A 20,980-nucleotide genomic window follows, 5' to 3' on the forward strand; every position below is an offset into this window, starting at 1 on the left:
TCTTAGGAAGCTTCTTTGTTCCTCACCTTTCATCCGCCACCACCTCGTCCTTGGATTCTTCGTATGATGTCTTTTCCTCAATTTTTGCTCAACGCGAAAATCCATGACGAGCACCCTATGTTGTGTTGTCAAACTCTCTCCCGGAATAATTTTACAGTTAATGCAAAATTTTCGGTCGACTCTGCTCAGCAAGAAGAAGTCGATTTGAGATCTTGTCATGTCACTCTTATAGGTTATAAGATGTTCGTCTCTCTTTTTAAAACATGTACTTGCGATGAGAAGATCAAAGGTTGAGAAAAAGTCCAAAATAGTTTTACCTTCGGCATTGATCACCCCGAAACTATGGCCTCCGTGAATACTCCCATATCCAGTCACTTCTCTCCCAACATGGCCATTTAAATCTCCTCCTAAGAAAATCTTACCTCCCAAAGGTATGCCTTGAACCAAACTCTCTAGATCCTCCCAAAACCTTATTTTGTGTTGTTCGTCCGAACCCACTTGCGGTGCATAGGCGCTAATCACATGGAAAGCACCTCCCTCCACCACAAGTTTGATAGAGATGATCCGATCTCCCACCCTCTTGACATCCACTACGTCCTTCTTCCACTGCTTATCCACAATTATTCCAACCCCATTCCTATTCTTCACCTTTCCTGTATACCAAAGTTTGAAACCAGAAGTATCCAACTTCCTAGCCTTTGCACCAACCCATTTTGTTTCTTGTAGGCACATAATGCTAATCTTCCTCCTTGTCATGGTGTCCACCACCTCCATGGACTTTCCTATTAGAGTGTCTATGTTCCATGTCCCAAATCTCAACCTTCTGTCGCTTCGACCTTTACCTTTTACTTTGTGAACTAGCTTATTTACCCTCGTCCATTTACGAAAACGCGAGAACCCTTACTTATTCATTTACTGAAATTAGTTATCTTTTGTGAAAAAAAAAATATGTTTAGAGAAAAATTTATAATTTAATTCTAATAAATAAAAAATTATTTTTAAATTAGGACTCTTTCACGAAACACAATATAATATTGGAAGGGCTCTTAGATGATCATGCTTCTCGATACAAAGTTAGTCGTTCTCTTTTTTTGTGTGTTAAAATATACAACCAATCAAAAGATTATATAGTGGAGGAATATGTTCTAAAAGATGCACTTTCAAAAGCATAAAAATTTTATTAATTTAATTATTTTTTCTTTATTATAAGCACTTTTATTTTGTTTTTATAAAAATAATTATTATCAAATTTTAATACTTTATTAATTAGTTTATATTTATTGTATTATTATATTATTATAGGTGAAAATTCACATACAATTATTTTTATGTAAAGTTGATATTTAAGAACCGTTAAATGATTTGACAAATTTGACTAAATATCATCTAAAATTTTTCAACGATTGATTTTATATGAAGACAATTGCATGTGAGTCTTTACCTATTATTATATACTACAAGTATTTATTGAAAAAATAATATTAATAGATATCATATAATCATAAAATGGTTTCCTCTTTTTAATTAATTATGTACATACACTAAAATGATTTTTTTTTATAAATACTCGTTAATAATTTGTCATTTAATTAATACATTAGTCTAAGAATTATAATTTGCACTCAAAGCACCTAATAAAATTCACTGAGTTCAATTAGCCAATAATATCATTAAAAAATTGTGTGTCAATCGAGCTCTTTTACATCCAATGAGCTAAGTTCAGATTACTGATTCAATAACACATGCTCTTCCTAACAAGTTTTTATTCTAAATGAAATGAAAAGTTAAAAAAAAATCATGTTTAAAACTTAAATGAGTCAATAATACCAACCTCCTGTGTGTTGCGGTCATTATATTTTTCACGAGGTTATTTTGCCCCTTATGTAGACTTTAAGACTTGGATTTTTTATGTACATTTTGCTGTGTTCCGTTTATGCTTTTGCCACATTGAATTCTTCTGACAGTGAATGAGGCAGTGAGTAGCTATTGTCTCAGTTTAGAGCAGACAGATGGGGCAAGTTTCGGAGACTGCTAAAAATCTGGTATGGATTTTGTGTTTCACTAACAATCCTCCATGCATTGTTTTTCAGATAATTACTCTAACTTTAGTTGGACATTTCACATTATAGATTGATTTCCACAGCAGCTTGTTCTGGAAGTATGGTGGCAATGTCTCAATAGGGTGTGGAAGAATTGGAAGCTAGTAGTGTAACCTGATTGAACCGTGTAAGCTCTTCTTTTATTTTTACCCTATGAAATTTTGTCTCCTTCCTGATTGATTGGTGTTTGTAGAATAGTTTGTACTGTTTCTTGATTAAAATTATCTTGTATGATCTGTTTTTTCCATATTCCATCCTCTGCTATGAGCTGACCTACCCACCCAAGATTAGAACTTTGTTGTAGTGTCTGACTTTCTGATATGGCAGGATGGTTTTTAATCCATCTTTCTCCAAAAATTTCAACTATTGAGTTCTTGCCGACCTTCCAAACTATTCCTTTCTCTAGGACATTCTTACTTTCTATTAAGCTTCTCTAACCCCATAAGGGGTTCTAACCAATCTCAACCTCTAAGAAGAAAGAGGACCTGAAATATTTACTTTTCAACACTTTAAATATTAGGAAACCAGTATTAGTAACCAACCTTCATCCATGGTTAGATTAAAGGCCTTGAGGTCCTTAAAATTCAATCCTCCTTGTTTTTTTATCTCTGCATAAGGTATCCTATTTTATCCAGTGCATTTTCCTCTCATCCAGTTTTTGGCCCTACCAAAATTGCATGAGTTGCTTTTGAATATCATCAATAAGAGTTTCAGGCAGTTTAAAGCAGCTCAAAGTGTAGATGGATGGAAATGGCTGTGTCCACTAACTTAATTAGCACCTCTCTTCCACTAGTCAAAGAGATTTTGCTTTTACTACTAGAGTTTTGATACCACCTTATCTCTAATGTAACTAAAAGTCTCTTTCTTGGAGCGTTGAATGACCGAAGGCAATCCCAAATACTTATCCTGCGAACCAACATGACAGACACCCAAAATAGCAGATAAAGAATCACGAGTCTGGTGAGGTATGTTTTGACAAAAGAATACAAAAGACTTATTTAGATTTATCAGTTGTCCGCTAATGTCCTCATAGGTCTGAAGGATCTCTAGAACTTTGTAACATTTTGCATTAGTTGCCTTACAAAACAAAATTGAGTCATTTGCAAAGAAAAGGTGACTGATTGTTGTGACATTTCGAAATCACCCAACTTGAAGAGCATTGTACAGACACTATTTGAACACTGTGGACACCGGGCACCCGAGTTTCAAACCGATGAAGAGGCAATTAACCGGTTGGGGAACTTGCTGAGACATGTTGGGGATAAAGGTAGACCAATATTATTGGTCCTGGATGATGTATGGTCTGGCACAGATTCAATTGTTGAAAAGTTCAAATTCTCCACCATTCCAAATTACAAGATTGTAGTTACTTCAAGATTTGCATTTCGCAGATTCCATACTCAGTTCCACTTGAAACCACTTGGTGATGATGATGCCGTATCCCTCTTCCATCACTTTACACAAGCCAAAGACACTCACTCTTATAAGCCTGATGAAAATCTTGTCCATGAGGTGCACTTTCTTACCTTGAGTCTTGAGATAATAGAAAGTTGTAAATTCAGGATCAATTTAGTCATCTCCAAAAGTCACGGACTATTTTGATGAGCGCCAAAAATTTCAGGGATCAATCTAAGCATTACCTCTAATAAAAAGTCATATTGTGAAATATAATTTTATTATATTCTTTGACCTTCTAATATTTTTTGTCTAAGCATATAATGTGTTACCGGAACATTGTAACCAAGAATTGTTGATTTGTTTCATGCTGCACTGGCATATTTACAATTTATTTATTGGCTCTTCTTTGGTTTTCATGAAACACAGATAGTGAGAGGTTGTAATGGTTCACCTCTGGCTCTAAAAGTTATTGGTAGATCCCTGTGTCATTATCCTTATGAGTTCTGGCAAACAATGAAGGAACGGCTTAAATCCAACAAAGACTTGGATTCTCACCTTCAGAATTGTCTAGACAAAGTGGAAGATGACAAGAGAAGGAGTGTTTCATGGCTTAAAATTTTTTATTAGTATTTTGGTTAATATAATTTCTGTTAGTGTTTTATTCTGATTTAGGGTATTGATTTGGATTAGGGATTTAGTTAATATAATTTCTGTTAGTGTTTTATTTTTCTTATGTGTTTTGTTCTGATTTAGTGTATTAATTTGAATTAAAAATTTGGTTAATATAATTTCTGTTAGTATTTTGTTCTTTCTATGTGTTTTGTTCTGATTTAGTGTATTGATTTAGTTTAGGAATTTGGTTAATATAATTTCTGTTAGTGTTTTGTTAGAATGTTAGAAAAAAAATAATAAAATTTATATTAATAATAATAATGCTGAAAAATGATAGTGTTTTTAGCTTTTTAATTTTTATCTTTGGCTATCTTTTTTTTAATTATCAAATCATAAAAGTCATAAAAGAATAAAGATCAATTCAAAAAAACGAAAACAGTAAGATGAATAAAAATTATACAAATTAAAATATATAAGAAAAACATAAATAATTATATAATAGAATTAATATGAGTAATCCTGCTAGTGCTTATTTTTAGCGCTATAGGAAAGAAATCAACCTTGTGATTTTGTTTGGTTTAATTATTTTATTAGTCTAAATATTTTCATCAATTTTTTGGGTAGTGTTCATACCCTAACCCAATGCAAAGGCCCAGGTCCAACTAAAAGGCCTAATCTGAAGGGTTAAGCCTAGCTAAGTACCGACCTCCACATAAGTAGTCGGTATAAACCACGACTTGGTCCAAAGAAGTCGGATGTGAGATTAGCTGGCAGATAAACACTCATTCAAATGAGTAACCGCCCCTAAAATCTCTCTAACCGCTTCATAAAGCCATATCTTAACCTCCCCAAGATAATGGGGACGGTTAACACCCTAAAGATACGGCACTACTCCAACGGTGGTTATTGGCTCACCATTATAAATACACTGACACCCCTCCGGTATCTCTAAGTCCAATACTCTCTAGGCCTGCTCACACTCTTGCTAACTTAGGCATCGGAGTGTCTTTGCAGGTACCACCCCCCATTCACTCGCGAGCACAAGTCGGACGGAGCCTCCCGAGTTGCAGATCCATCCGGAGTTCTCCTCCTTCACACACTTGGGCCGCCAAACGCTATCCGCAGTATTGATCTCCGGTTACCTACCGTAACATTGGCGCCGTTGCCGGGGACCCGAGAGATCATCCATCGATGGCGGACAGATCCCACGAAGAAGGCCATGTGGAGACAGATTCTGAACAAGAGAATCTAGACATGGGCAATGACAATGAAGACCTGGCCCAACACCAGGAAGATGACAATCAACACAGAGAGGGTACCTCCGAAGTGAAGAATCCGAAGGTAAACTCCTCAGATGGGCGTGGATCAGAAAAAGGCGGACCATCCCACGTAGCTGAATTGATGGGACTAGTCCATAGCCGCCTGGAACAGTTGGAGCAAGAGCGAGAGAAACAAAAGGAAACTGAAAAATACCTTAAAGAGGAGATGGAGCGGCGAAAAGAGCTAGAAAGAAAACTCTTACAGCTAGAATCCTCCCTCAAGGGTCACAACTCTCGCGATGAGCAAGAAGATCAACTCTCGGGCGGAGAAGATCCTTTCAGTGAGGACATAATGAGGGCAAAAGTTCCGAGGAACTTCAAAAGCCCTGATATGGACCTCTATGACGGAACCACGGATCCAAAGCATCATCTCAGCAACTTTAAAAGTCGGATGTATCTAGCTGATGCCTCCGACGCTACGAGATGCAAGGCTTTTCCAACCACTTTATCGAAAGCAGCGATGAAGTGGTTCGATAGCCTTCCCCCGAGATCCATCACTAGCTTTGAAGACCTCTCAAGGAAGTTCTTGATGAGGTTCTCTATTCAGAAAGATAAGGTAAAACATGCACCGAGTCTCCTGGGAATTAAACAGGAGGTCGGAGAACCCCTGCGAGCCTATATGGAAAGGTTCAACAAAGCATGTTTAGAGATCCAAGACCTGCCCACAGAGGCGGTCATAATGGGGTTAGTCAATGGACTCAGAGAAGGCCCCTTCTCACAGTCCATATCCAAAAGGCACCCCGTTTCTCTAAGTGATGTACAAGAAAGGGCCGAAAAGTACATCAACATGGAAGAGAACGCAAAATTAAGAGACCTGAGTTGGCGACCTGGACCCCCTCCCTCATCTAAGGAGAGGGAAAGGGAAGTCAAGAAGAAGGAAGAAATCGGTCTCGAGAGGCCCAGAAAATATCACTCTTATACTCCTCTAAAAACTTCTATAGTGGACGTATACAGAGAGATTTGCCACACTGAAAGGCTGCCACCCCCTAGACCTATTAAAAATAAAAAAGGGGGAAGCCACAGCGACTACTGCGAGTACCATAAAATATATGGTCACTCCACCAACGACTGTTACGACCTCAAAAATGTGATAGAAAAGCTGGCTAGAGAAGGCCGGCTTGATAGATATCTCATGGAGAGGTCGGACACCCATGGAAAGAGAAAGCGAGACGATGTGGACAGAAGAGATCCGCCGCCGCAGACTCCAGAGAGACATATCCATATGATCTCAGGAGGATTTGCGGGAGGAGGAATCACCAAATCTTCTCGCAAAAGACATCTTAAAAGAGTCTATCAGGTCGGGGAAGAAACACCCGACCTCCCCACCATCTCATTCACAAAAGAAGATGGGCAAGGAGTAATTCCCGGGCATGATGATCCCGTGGTGATAACCATGATCCTAGCCAATGCCCATCTCCACAGAACCCTAGTAGACCAAGGAAGCTCGGCAGACATCCTTTTCAAGCCCGCCTTCGACAAGCTAGGGCTAGATGAAAAAGAATTGAGAGCCTACCCCGACACCCTATACGGATTAGGGGATACGCCAATAAAACCACTGGGATTCCTACCCCTTCACACCACTTTTGGAAGAGGGAAAAAATCAAGAACTCTGAGCATAGACTTCATAGTCATTGATGAAGGGTCAGCCTATAATGCCTTAATCGGCAGAATTACCCTTAATCGGCTCGGAGCAGTGGTATCCACTCCCCACCTCTGCATGAAATTCCCGACCTCGGTGGGAATAGCAACGGTGAGGGGAGATCAAAAATTGGCGAGAAAGTGCTACAACGAAAGCCTAAATCTGAGAGGAAAAGGCAAAGAAGTCCACACCATAGAGCTAGGCGGCACAAGGACCAGAGAAGAGCTGCGACCCCAACCGGGAGGAAAAACCGAGGAGATACAAGTCGGTGAGGAGGAAGGAAAAAACACTTACATAGGAGCCAACCTAGGGGAAGCCCTAAAACAAAGGTTGGGTGAGCTCCTAAGAGCTAATTCCGATCTCTTCGCGTGGAAGGCTTCCGACATGCCCGGGATTGATCCCGAGCTCATGTCCCACAAGCTCTCGGTTTACCCAGGATCCCGACCTGTACAGCAAAGAAGACGCAAGCTCGGCCCAGAACGAGCCTCAATAATAGAAGAGCAAGTACAGGCACTCCTGGAAGCCGGCTTTATCAGAGAGGTCAAATACCCAACGTGGCTAGCCAATGTGGTGCTAGTCAAAAAACAGAATGGTAAATGGAGAATGTGCGTCGACTATACCGATGCTACGTGGTCATGCCATTCGGACTGAAGAATGCAGGAGCCACGTATCAAAGGCTGATGAACAAAGTGTTTTCCCCCCATATAGGGAGCCTAATGGAAGTATACGTCGACGACATGTTAGTAAAAACCAAGCAAGAAGTCGACCTCTTATCCGACCTCTCACAAGTCTTCAACACTATAAGGTTGCATGGGATGAGACTAAATCCCGCAAAATGCGCCTTCGCGGTGGAAGCAGGGAAATTTCTAGGGTTCATGCTAACACAAAGAGGGATTGAGGCCAATCCCGACAAATGCAGAGCCATTCTAGAAATGAAAAGCCCGACTTGTTTGAGAGAGGTTCAACAGCTCAATGGCCGACTTGCAGCCCTCTCCAGATTTTTGGCAGGATCGGCACTAAAATCCCTTCCACTATTTTCCTTATTAAGGAAGGGATGCCAATTTGAATGGACCTCGGAATGCGAGGAGGCGTTCCAAGAGTTCAAAAGATTCCTAAGTCAACCTCCTATCTTGACACGACCAATACCGGGAAAAGACCTCGTCCTATACCTATCCGTAGCAAACAAGGATGTCTCATCAGCCCTGATCAGAGAAGACGAGGTCGGACAACACCCGGTCTACTTCATCAGTAAGGTCCTACAAGGCCCTGAACTAAGGTACCACAAACTAGAAAAGTTTGCCTACTCCTTGGTGATAGCCTCACGAAGGCTTCGACCTTACTTTCAAGCTCACACAATAAGAGTCCGCACGAACCAACCCATGAAGCAAATCCTCCAAAAGACGGATGTTGCGGGAAGAATGGTTCAATGGGCAATAGAGCTCTCTGAGTTCGATTTGAGATATGAAACTCGAACAGCAATCAAAGCCCAATGCCTCGCCGACTTCGTAGCAGAACATGCAGGAGATCAAGAGGAAAAGCCAACTACATGGGAACTCTATGTAGATGGATCCTCCAACAAAACAGGGAGCGGCGCAGGCATAATATTGGCAGATGAAAGAGGAATCCAGATAGAGGTCTCCTTAAAATTTGAATTCCCGGCTTCAAACAATCAGGCAGAATATGAAGCCTTGATAGCCGGATTAAAGTTGGCAGAAGAAGTCGGTGCTACAAAAATATTGATATATAGCGACTCACAGATGGTGACCTCCCAGATAAGCGGAGAATATCAGGCAAAGGACCCCAATATGAAGAAATACTTGGAGAAAACCCTGGAGCACCTCGGGCACTTTGCGGAAACCGAGATTAAACACATAACTCGGGATCTAAATAGCAGAGCTGATGCCCTATCCAAGTTAGCAAGCACCAAACCCGGGGGAAACAACAGAAGCCTGATTCAAGAAACCCTCCAAGAGCCCTCGGTCTCAAAAACAGAAGATGAACAAGAGGTACTTGAGGTAGTCGGTTTAAACCTCGGATGGATGAATCCCTTAGTCAAATACCTGAAATTCGACATCCTCCCCAAGGACGAGAGGGAAGCTAAAAAGATCCGAAGGGAAGCACAACATTATACTTTGGTGAGAAATGTCCTTTACAGAAGAGGGATATCAACGCCATTACTAAAGTGCGTACCGACCTCGAGAGCCACCGAGGTGTTGGAGGAAGTACATAGTGGGATCTGCGGAAACCATCTCGGAGCAAGGTCATTGGCCAGAAAAGTAATCCGAGCAGGATTCTATTGGCCGACCTTGCAGAAAGATGCCACAGACTTTTACCTTAAAAAAAGATTCCACAGAATTTGTGAAAAAGTGCCAACCATGCCAAATGCATGCAAACTTCCATGTAACCCCTCCTAAGGAGCACATTAGTATAACTTCCCCATGGCCTTTTGCAAAATGGGATTGGACTTGCTAGGACCATTCCCCCAAGCGTCGGGGCAAGTAAAGTATCTAATAGTGGGAGTGGATTACTTCACAAAGTGGATAGAAGCAGAACCATTAGCCACTATCACCGCTCAAAGAAGTCGCAGGTTCCTCTATAAAAACATCATCACAAGGTATGGAATACCTTATTCCATCACCACAGACAATGGAACCCAATTTACCGACGCCACCTTCAGAAACCTGGTAGCCAGTATGAAAATCAAACATCAATTCACCTCGGTGGAACACCCACAAGCCAATGGGCAAGCCGAGGCAGCTAATAAAGTCATACTGGCAGGATTAAAAAAGAGACTACAGGAAGCAAAGGGAGCTTGGGCTGAAGAGCTCCCTCAAGTGCTATGGGCTTATAGGACAACCCCCCAATCCGCCACGGGAGAAACACCCTTCCGACTAGTCTACGGCGTGGAAGCCATGATTCCAATAGAAATCAATGAGCAAAGCCCAAGGGTAATTCTCCATGATGAGGTCGGAAATATACAAGGGCACAAAGAGGAGCTCGACTTGCTCCCCGAAGTCCGAGAAGGCGCCCAGATAAGAGAAGCGGCATTAAAGCAAAGGATGACTACCAGATACAACAAGAAAGTCATTCGAAGAGCATTTGTCCTGGATGACTTGGTCCTCATCAGAAACGACATTGGAGTCAACAAGTCAACAGGAACGATATAGGAGTCAACAAGTCTGGGGAAGGAAAGCTTGTTGCTAATTGGAAAGCACCATACAAAATTAGTGAGGTCCTAGGAAAAGGCTACTACAAGGTGACCGACTTGAACGACACCGAGTTACTTAGGTCGTGGCATGCTTGTAATATGAAAAGGTACTACAGTTAAAAGCGAACTCTACTCCCTGATGTACTCTTTTCCCAACTTCGTGATTTTTTCCCAAAAAGGGTTTTTTCTGGAGAAGGGTTTTTAACGAGGCATCACAGTAGAGGCTAAGGGAAAAATAGGCTATCAAGACCCTTAGTAGCAAGAAGGTACCTTCCTAATTAATAAAGATCTTTTTCATTTACAATATCTCTTATGATATCCTTCTTTATTTTTCTAAGTCTTTCTACGAAACGCGCCGACTTAAGCTCGACAAAACGTGAAAATCCCATGAACCGACCTAAGATGGTCGTCAGGATAAAACAACGAGGCACAAGTCGGTGTAAAGAGGTTGTATGAGTTGATCGTATTAAACTCGGGAACAGTCCGACTAGTAAGTCGAGACAAGAATCCGAGTAGAAAAACTCGGAAATACTCCGAGTAGATGAAAAACGCATCACAAAAATAACCTAAGTCGTAAAAACTCACTAAATCAAAGTTGAGTATAAAGGATAAACAAAAGAGATAGGAAAACCTAGGAAAAAGTTTAAAGGCTGCATGAAAGCCCTTGAACGAAAAAGGCTCGAGAAAACAATGCAAGCCAACAAAAGGTTTTTCCGAAAAGATCAAGAATATCAAAAACAGGAAAGCATGCACGCAAAAGGTAACTTAGAACCCTTATCCAAAAAAGGGCATTTATTTTCTTGCACCCTTGTTCAAAAAGGGCACTCGCCAAAAATATTTTTTTTACGGCCTTAAAAGGCCAAAGGAAATTGTTCTCACAACCAACGACAGATAAATAAGTTCAAAAAAGGGGGGACCCACACGCCAGGCCCCCATATAGCCATAAAAAGTAAAAAAATATAAAAGTCATTTTTTCAAAGGAGTAGAGGAATCACCACCGCCAGACTCAGGAGGAGCGCCACCAGGACCAGGAAGAGAAGCTGAAGAGGAAGTCGGAGCAACGGTTGAAGAACTCGGAGCATCTTGGGAACGAGGAGGAAACTCAATAATCCTCTGCCCCCGAGTCTTCAGGTTTGACTCAGAAACAACCTCGGGGACAGGAGGATCAACGATGGCGCCATCAATAACTACCTTGTCAGGATGTAGAGGAGAAAGATCCAAGTCGGGAGCGATAACTCTGACTTGCTCTAAGAAAATTCTCCAAGACTCCTCAGCGCCCTCAGCGATAGAGTCCTCCAACTCGGTATAAGCCTTCCGAGAGTTCAGCAAATCCTTCACAATATCACGAAATAGACTTTGGTAACTCTCCTGGGCTGTCTTCCTCAAATTCGCCTCCATGGTAAGTTGGGCCTGCAGCTGGCTCTCCTTCTCCCGGAGGCTGTCTCTCTCCTCCCTCAACTTATCCCTCTCTTCCTTCAACTCCCTCTCATGTTTTTGAAAAACAAGAAGCCTCCCCTCCAGCTCCTCAACCTTTGAGGTTGCCCCCAAAGAGCTGAGGGGAGTCTTCTCAAAGATATCCAAAAGTTTGCCACAAACTCCCGCCGCCCTAAAACTCTCCTCGGCCAGAGCGGTAAGGTGGTTCCGAACAGAAACGTCATCCATATTTATAAAAGGATAGATATTCTTTCGGACGAATGCAAGAGCATCCGCCTTAACCCCACCATCCCAAGAAGGGCCAGACTCTGAAGTCTTGCGCTTCTTCTTCTCTGGCTCGGAGAGTAGTTGGGCAGAAGGGAGTGGTCGAGACAAACTTGAGGAGGAAATTATAATGGGTTGAGAAGGAGAGCCCGTGTTCTTAGGAGGAGGAGGAGGAGGAGGAGAGGTAATCGCCCGGGCACCACCAGCCCTAGCTCGGGACTTCGCCTTGGCCTCCTGCACTCGCTGAAAAGCCTCCTGAGCATTCTTCTTTGCCATATCTACAAAAGAAACAACCAAGTTACAAGTCGGTAAAATGCAAGTCGGCAGAAACAACTCGGAAATAAACAACTCGGAAATAAGGAATGCATGCACTACCTATGCAAGATTGAACAAAAGTCAGCGTCCCCTGGAGGATTTTCCTCGTATCCAAGTATGGGGCCCTCCCCCACGCTTCTCGGAAAAACCCCACAATGGCCGCCTCCACCTCGTCTAGGTCATCTAGACCAATTTTTTCACAAGGGGTGGCCGGCAGCCAGTAAAGGGGAAAGCGAGGGGAGGAATGCTCGTCCAGAAAAAAGGGGTGGTGACCCTCTACAGCTTGTACTTTGAAAAAATAGTTTTTGAAGTCATGAAAAGATTCGTCAAAAAGGGTGAAAATCCTCCGACCTTGTATGGCTCGGAAGGACACCCATTGCTGTTTGTTGTTTAGCCCACTAAAGGGCTTAGTCATATGAAAAAGAAAGAAGAAAATCCTCAAAGAAGTCAGAAAGTCCAGAGCGTGGCTTATAAACTGATAGATCTTCAAAAAACTCCAAGAATTGGGGTGAAGTTGAGTAGGGGCAACTCTACAGTAGTGCAAAACAGATATCTCGAAATCTGAGAAAGGAAGAAAAACACCCAAGCGGGTGATCATACATTCATACATGAAGAAAAAATGAGGGGCCGCCTCATTAACTCTCCCAAAACAGACCCGGTCTTCAGGACCCGGGATTACCAGTTCATATTTTGGCTCGTCCTCCTCCGAAGTACAGAGCCTATGATGAGTACGAAGATGAGTGATGAACTCAGCATCGACCAACGGTTCCTCCCCAAGGACCGTAACATCAACCCACTGAGAAAGAACGTCTACGGAAGCCATTTTTTTTATAAAGAAAAGTGGCAAAAACCTACAAAAGGGAAAAAGGAAAAGAAAAATAAAAAAACACGGCCCCTAAAGAGGAGAGATACGAAGCTAGAATCTATAGGTCAACCTATCCACTCACAAAACAAAACATGCAAACATAAGGCATGACATGGAAGAAATAAAACTAACCTTTATCCGAGAAATGAAGGTTGGAGAAGAACAGAAATCTTCGAACACAAGAATGTAGCACGAGCAAGGAAAGAAGAAGTTTGAAAGATTGCAGAAACGGAAAAATGAAAGAGAGGGAAAGTATTTATAAACACAAATCGTGTAGTTATGAGATTTGATCGATTACTTTGTTCATCAATTTAGGTAATTTGAATTTCAAATCATATTCTTTATTTAAAGAAACAAAACAATAATAGTAACAGAATCGAATTGAATTGTAACCGCCCCTAAAATCTCTCTAACCGCTTCATAAAGCCATATCTTAACCTCCCCAAGATAATGGGGACAGTTAACACCCTAAAGATACGGCACTACTCCAACGGTGGTTATTGGCTCACCACTATAAATACACTGACACCCCTCAGGTATCTCTAAGCCCAATACTCTCTAGACCTGCTCACACTCTTGCTAACTTAGGCATCGGAGTGTCTTTGCAGGTACCACCCCCCATTCACTCGCGAGTACAAGTCGGACGGAGCCTCCCGAGTTGCAGATCCATCCGGAGTTCTCCTCCTTCACACACTTGGGCCGCCAAACGCAGTATTGATCTCCGGTTACCTACCGTAACAAATATCTAATCAAATTAATTAATTGATATAATTAATTTATCGAAATAAATTATATTTAATGAATTAAAAGAATAAAAAATACTATAAAAATATGCTACATTAGCTTTATCTTTAAGTAAAATAATTTGATTTTTATATAATAGAATAAATTTGGTATGAAGCCAAATTTTTTATTTTTTCTATTTCGATTTTCGAATGTCTCTTTGAAGAAAATATATATCGTAGCATGTTTAAATAGTTTTTTAGAATTAAAAAAAAAGAATTTTATTTCGTTAAAAACTTTATTTTTATTTAAAATTCAATCCCATAATATAAAATAATTATAATATATTAATAAATGTGAATTTAATTTTTGATTTGAAATTATTTTTAAATGAGTGAATTTTTTTACAAATCTATTACTCTAAAAAATAATTTTTATTGAATATTTATTTATAAATAAATATTTTAATATTTCAAATATTAAATATAATTATTGTAAAAATTATTTGAAAATTAAATTATTTTGATGTGATTTATTTACAAATAAAACAAATATAAAATTTAAAATTCTGAAATGAATATTTATTTTTATTTATTCCAAACCTTAAGAGAAGATCCTTCTTGAATTGAGTGAATTCTTATGAAAAAGACTAGGGTGTGCAGGGGTATTGAATTCTTATTGTTGCAATTCCAACCACCCTCTCCAGGTAACGCTTTCAGTCTCAGACTCTCCGTGTTCGCTCCTCCTCCGACCACCTCGAGGTGCTAAGCTTTTAATGGTAAAAAGTAAAGGTAGGTACTCCCATGAAGATATTATAATTATCTTCATATGATGATTTTTCTTTTTGACCCTTGGATGATGGATTGTAAAGTTAGATTTTGATATGTTATAAAAGTGTTGTTTTTATTTAAAGTATGGCCAAATCAATAAATCACACTTTTATACAAAGCATCTTTATAAAAAGATGTTTTTTGCATCTTCATTTGAGTAACTCCCAAAAGTAAAAACTATCCTTTTTAAGTTTTAACCTGATGATGTTCTCAACAAACTCGTGTAGGTAAATTGAATTTCATATCATATTCTTTATTCCAAGAAACAAAACAATAATAGTAACTGATGTGGACCATAAACCTGGTCCAAACAAACACAACGGCAATAGCTAAGAATCAGGTAACAGATCATCCAATAATAGAAAAAAGATCCTAAAAACTAACCACGGCGAAATCTGCGGGAGAGTACAAGATATCAGATGCTGAGCACAACGGCCTCTCTATCTATTTAAACAACACCAAAGCAACAGAGTAAACACACATAAGCACAACGGAATGTCATCGACGCCTACACCATGCGCGGCATGCAAGTTCCTTCGTCGGGAGTGCACACCGGAGTGCATTTTCGCACCGTACTTCCCAGCGAACAACCCAGAGCGCTTCGAATGCGTCCACCGCGTCTTCGGCGCCAGCAACGTCGGCAATATCCTCAACGCGCTACCTCCATCCCAGCGCGAGGATGCGGCGAAGTCCTTTGCGTTCCAGGCGGAGGCAAGCCTCCGCAGCCCGGTCTATGGCTGCACCCTCCAAGTCCCCAAGAGAGAACCTAGTGCCTCCATGAACCCACAAGCCATTCAAGGTCCATTCAACCCTCAGGAAAAGCCTCTGTCTTCACCTCCTGCCCATTTAGGCCCTCCCTGCGGCCCAAATGTTGTACAGTATTCAGCTCATTTAGGCCCATTTAAGCAAGAGATGTTGCAGGCCCAAGAACTTGACTTGTTGCAGGCCCAAGAACTTGCTGCTGCTAAGCAAGTTAAGATGGAAGTTAAGATGGAACCTGTTGCTGGGATTGAACCTGCTGCGGCTGCGGCGCCCTACGGCGGTGACATCCGTAGAAGTGAAGTGTTTGGCCTCATGCGGCAAATTCAAGTATTGTTTCAACAACAAAAACATCAAATAGGACAACTATTACAACAACATCGACGAGAACTACAAGTATTACAACATCGAATAGAACTACGAGTATTACAACAAAAACAACAACAACAGCACCAGTTTTTCTTCCCTTTCTTTTCTGTTATCAAAGAATATTTCGTTCTAAGTATGCTTTTTTTTATTGTTAGTATTTATTTTCGGGTTGATTATAGGATTATTATATTGATAATCATAATGATAGTAGTTGTGGGTTTAATGCATAGTTGGTGGGGGCATAGTTGCGTTTAATGCATGGTATCGTCAAGAAAACAGTGCAAAGTATATATATATATTATTCTTGAAACAAAAAGATTTTGTTTTTTTTTCATATCATCAATCATAGGTTTTGAGGCTTTAAATTCTTTAGTAGCTGCATTATAATTTGGGGTTGGGACTGAGATTAGCAAGTGCATCAGATTTTGGAAAGAGAAAAAGCAAGGGTGACTTGAATTCAAAGATATGAATCTGAGGAATGATATTTGGGAAGATTTAAAAAAAATGGAAAAAATTTATGCATTGATGATTCTCTCATTGGCGGCCCCTAGGTGTTACTCTGTATAGTGGTAATGTTTGATGGGGCTTTTTTTTTTATGTTTTAAAGTTTCACTCCTTTTTACTATGTAGTTTCTTTTTTTTTTTTAATATTTCTCTAACATGCTCAATGTACAATAGTGTTAGGAACCTTTGAAGGATTAACAATGACAAAACTTTGATATTCTTTGTTTCTCTCAGTTTTGATGTCAAGTTTGTCCTTTGTAGCTTGTGGTTTGAAGTGTTTGATTTGATGTTATGAATGCTGTGATAATCAGTAATCCTGTTGTAGCTTTAAAATTGATGTTTGATAACGTTATGCTCACTCCAAAGCAATCACCTTTTGTTTTGGTTTTGTCACAATCTATAGAGAGGGATATCTTCCCGTAAATAGGAATAGTTCAATGTTAAAGTGTTATTTATGTGTCAAGGTTGTTGGCAAATTTGCACTTTGAATTGAGCTTGTTTGTACCTGTCAAGATTGCTATAAGTATATAGTTATCTATTTCCAGATGGTGTTCTTTTGATGGAAAGTTATCTGTCACTTGTATTGAATATTGATTGATTATGTTCAATTGATTTGTAGTTTAGGAATTGGAGTTTAATAACAAAAAGTATAAACAAAAAATATAAAAAGAAAATGGAAGAGGGTCTTTAATGTATATGTAATCCATTAGGCATTAGCACATATATTGTATATATTGTGAAGATCAGAATTTTTTGTACGCCCCTAGAATCGGTTTCAAAGTATATGTATATATTGTTTGAATTTGGCTTTGTGCTTGATAACTTTGCTTTGTTGAAATATTTAATAATTAGATTTTATGGCTTCTTATTCAGAATGAGGTAGCCGATCCCATGTCAGAGTCTACCGATCAATAATTTGGGACCACTTCAAAATAAGGCTCAATGTCAATACTGTTTGAAAGTGATCAAGTGCGGAAATAGAACAAAAAGATATTAGACTTGCTTTTTCATATATGATTAGATTTGCTTATGTTTATGCTTATGCTTACGTTTATGTTGATTTGTTTGAGGCACAACTTACTAGTGCTGCATACCAACTTCTTCGTATGGACTGACTTGGGTTTCATACCAAAAATATTTGGTGATGGATCAAAGAAATTTAATACTCCTTTAATGGGGATATTGGTGTCAACAATTATAGCAGTTGCAATGCCATTTTTTAGTTTCAATGAGATTATATCAACAATGAATTTCTTGTATAGTTTGGGGATGCTGTTGGAATTTGTATCGTTTCTTTGGCTTAGGAGAAAATTTCCATCATTGAAGAGGCCTTTTGAAGTGCCATTGAAAATGAAGGGTATGATCTTAATGTGACTTATACCTTCTTTGCTTTTGGTGTATGTGATAAGTGTTGCCAGCAAAAATTTAGAAAAATAATTATTATTTACAATGGAAGAGATTTTATTATTTACACATGTTACTTGTATTATTTAAAAAAAAATAATTTTTAGATTAAAAAAATTAATTTAAAAAAAAAGATAAAAATTTGAGTTTTTACATGTAAAAAAATTAATTTTTGTATAAAAAACGTTTCTTAGGTGTAAAAACCAATTTTTTTTTGTATAAAAACCGGTTGAGAGGAATGTTCCCGTTTTACTACTTGTGTGTGCTTCGTTTTTCCAGTCAAGGTTGGTTTTCGCCTTGTTTATTTTGTTCTTGGCTGGATAATGTGTTTCTTGGTTTGAATTCATTTTTGTTGATTTGGTGATGATTCTTTATTTATTTGATGGTTCTATGTCGTGTTCGTTTGAGAATTTGTTTCTTTCTTGAACTTTTATTGTTGCTTTTCTTGAACTTTTTCTGTTGTTGAGAAACTGAATGGGATTTTACTTTGTGTTGCCCCAAATGGTTCTATGTTTTCCATTGAAGATGAGACCACTTTCGTATCTGCATGTTTGTTTGGCATCGAAGGGTTGTAAGAACGGTGACATTCTTAGTTAATGACAATCCAACTTCTTTTAATTTTGTGTAAATGCTTATGTTGTTATGTTTGTCCTGTGGATTTGTAGTGATGATCTTTTTTATTGTATTATAGGTATAAGTTTTATGTTTCGGTCAATAATTCACATGTCCTCTAATAGTGTAACCTGACTGAATCATGTAAGCTCTTCTTTTATTTTTACCCTATGAAATTTTGCCTCCTTCCTGATTGATTGGTGTTTGTAGAATAGTTTGTACTGTTTCTTGATTAAAGTTATCTTGTATGATTTGTTTCCTACCAAAATTGCATGAGTTGCTTTTGAATATCATCAATAAGAGTTTCAAGCAGTTTAAACTTCCACTAGTCAATAAGAGATTCTGCTTTCACTATTGGAGTTTTGATACCACCTCATCTCTAATGTAACTAAAAGTCTCTTTTTTGGAGCGTTGAACGACCGAAGACAATCCTAAATATTTATCCTACGAACCAACATGAGAGACACCCAAAATAGTTGTTTCGACTAAAGAATACAAAAGATTTATTTAGATTTATCAGTTGTCCACTAATGTTCCCATAGGTCTAAAGAATCTCTAGAATTTTGTGATATACTGCATTAGTTGCCTTACAAAACAAAATTGAGTCATTTGCAAAAAAAAAAAAGTGACTAATTGTTGGACATCTATTGTTAATCTTCAAACCAAAAATCTCAATATTCCATTCTCCTATGTGGAGCAGATGAAAAAAATTTTCTGGACAAAAAAGAAAAGAAAAGATAAGGTGAAAAAGGATCTCGAATATAAATGTTATTATTATATTAGTTTTTAATTTATTTTTAAAAATAAATATTATTTGTACTAATTATATTTATGTATAATATTTAAATAAGTAAATGTTTTTTAAAAGTTTCTCTCTCTCAGCTGCTAAATTTTTATTGGGCAGGCAATAAAAAAATGAAACTAAAAATAATAATTTTAAAAGGCACCCACTAATTTTTTAAAATACGCACCCAGTGCTCTTAATGGATGAATAGAAATAAAAATATTTTATATTTATGTAAATTATAATTATAAATATTTTTTAATGTTTTTTATTTATTTAAACTAATATTTAGTGAATAAATATATTTTTGTTGAACCAGCCAAACAGAAATTTGATGGTTCGTAAACTGAATCCGCTGATGACGTGAAATCCGATGGTTGAAAATTACTTACGCTCAACGGGATTCTATCATGTTTTTAGAATTGGGTTGATAAGAGAATTTTACCCCTTATTAGCTGCTTTGGTAGAAATGTGGAGGCCAGAAACTCATTCGTTTGTATTGCCGGTGGGTGAGATTACTATAACACTGGAAGATGTCGCTCATATATTTGTCTTACCCATTGATGGAGAGCCTGTGAGCGGATGGAAAGATAGTAGTAGCGACTTCGTACAGAGTCAGAGCATCGCGATATTCGGTCACCAACCGGCTCTCAGTAGTTCTTCAAAATCTTATATTAAGTTGGGTTGGGTTCGGACTATTAGAGACGTAGAGCCATTGGATACCGATGAGTCTATTAAAAGATATGTCAGATGCCAGATATTTTGTTTGTTGGGTTCAACCCTATTCACGGATAAGTCGACCGCATATGCCCATGCGAAGTATCTACCCTTGCTTCGCGATTTCAAGCGGATCCATACTTATAGTTGGGGGTCAGCATGTCTCGCGCATCTTTACAGAGCATTATGTCGTGCATCACGATATGATACTAAGGAGATGAATGACCCTCTTAATTTGTTGTTTGTTTGGACATGGGAGCGACTGTCGTGTATTGCGCCCGTACCCAGACAGTCCCTTCCACCAGCTGAGATACCAGTTGCCATGAGGTAACAATTCCTATTTTAGTCTTGCATTATATTGAGAATGCATATTTGATTGGCGTAATATGTTTTTTAATTTTTTCGATGAACCATGTTTCAGGTGGAGTCATTCGCATTAGAGCAAAGTTTGGTTATCGAAGACCGTAGAGGTATTTAGACAGGAGATAGACAACATGGATGAGGTAAATATTTAAGGGTCATGTGATTATCGTATCCAAACACTAAAATTATCGTATCCAAACATTAATATTCTAATATTATCTAGCAGTTTGTGTGGCGGCCGTACGAAGGGTTGATCATACCCGATGAGTTACATGGACACCTTGAGGTGTGTGACATCGTTGCTCTGTTATTGTCATTCGAGTGTGTCGAATGGCATCCTGCGAATCGAGTGATGCATCAGTTTGGCTATGCACAACGCCCCCCGGGTGGTAGCAAGAGAAATTCCACTGAGAGAGCATTGCATCACTCTTCGTGGAGTGCAGCTTTATGACTGGACAGTTTTACATGAAAGATGGATAGAGGAATGGGGCAACTGCCGTAACACTCGGTTACGGGATCTACACCCCCTTCCGACTTGGGACTTTAGACCGTCGGTAGAGTACCGGGATTGGTACGTGGGTCTGTACGGACATACGCTGAGATTGTCTGAGCACATTCCTCAGCATCCACAGCCACATCAACCAGTCCCACGGCCACCAGCACCACAGCCAGCACCTCAGGGACCACCTCAGTATGCAGTGTTTGAGCATTTTCTTATTATATACCACAGACACCAGACCACAGTCATGGTAGCCATGATAG

General features: G+C 39.2%; 2 protein-coding genes and 1 long non-coding RNA gene across 4 annotated transcripts; all 3 read left to right on the top strand.

The window, feature by feature from the left end:
* Window positions 1–15,201: 15,201 nt before the first annotated feature.
* On the top strand, window positions 15,202–15,880 carry LOC127745634 (LOB domain-containing protein 36-like). The gene is made up of 2 exons (XM_052258696.1): window positions 15,202–15,795; window positions 15,827–15,880. The coding sequence occupies exons 1-2, from the start codon at window positions 15,202–15,204 to the stop codon at window positions 15,878–15,880; spliced, it is 648 nt and encodes a 215-aa protein (XP_052114656.1).
* Window positions 15,881–15,926: 46 nt separating this feature from the next.
* Window positions 15,927–18,447, top strand: LOC127744871 (uncharacterized). Of its 2 annotated transcripts, XR_008006125.1 has the most exons (3): window positions 15,930–16,403; window positions 17,212–17,695; window positions 18,268–18,447. It is a non-coding gene; the product is annotated as an uncharacterized LOC127744871 (long non-coding RNA). The 2 variants fall into 2 exon arrangements; XR_008006124.1 differs by lacking the exon at window positions 18,268–18,447 and having other exon boundaries at window positions 15,927–16,403; window positions 17,212–17,716.
* Window positions 18,448–19,607: 1,160 nt separating this feature from the next.
* On the top strand, window positions 19,608–20,295 carry LOC127745635 (serine/threonine-protein phosphatase 7 long form homolog). Its single transcript, XM_052258701.1, has 2 exons — window positions 19,608–20,182; window positions 20,277–20,295. Exons 1-2 carry the CDS (start codon window positions 19,608–19,610, stop codon window positions 20,293–20,295), a joined length of 594 nt encoding a protein of 197 aa, XP_052114661.1.
* Window positions 20,296–20,980: the final 685 nt, after the last annotated feature.

This window comes from Arachis duranensis, chromosome 1 (assembly GCF_000817695.3).
Source record: "Arachis duranensis cultivar V14167 chromosome 1, aradu.V14167.gnm2.J7QH, whole genome shotgun sequence".
NCBI lineage: Eukaryota > Viridiplantae > Streptophyta > Magnoliopsida > Fabales > Fabaceae > Arachis > Arachis duranensis.

Bases quoted from the DNA above. Each gene is read 5' to 3' on its own strand.
- LOC127745634 (XM_052258696.1), top strand. From the start codon at position 15,202: ATGTCATCGACGCCTACACCATGCGCGGCATGCAAGTTCCTTCGTCGG. The intron at 15,796-15,826 runs GTATTGTTTCAA...AACATCAAATAG, and splicing joins GCCTCATGCGGCAAATTCAA to GACAACTATTACAACAACAT.
- LOC127745635 (XM_052258701.1), top strand. From the start codon at position 19,608: ATGTGGAGGCCAGAAACTCATTCGTTTGTATTGCCGGTGGGTGAGATT.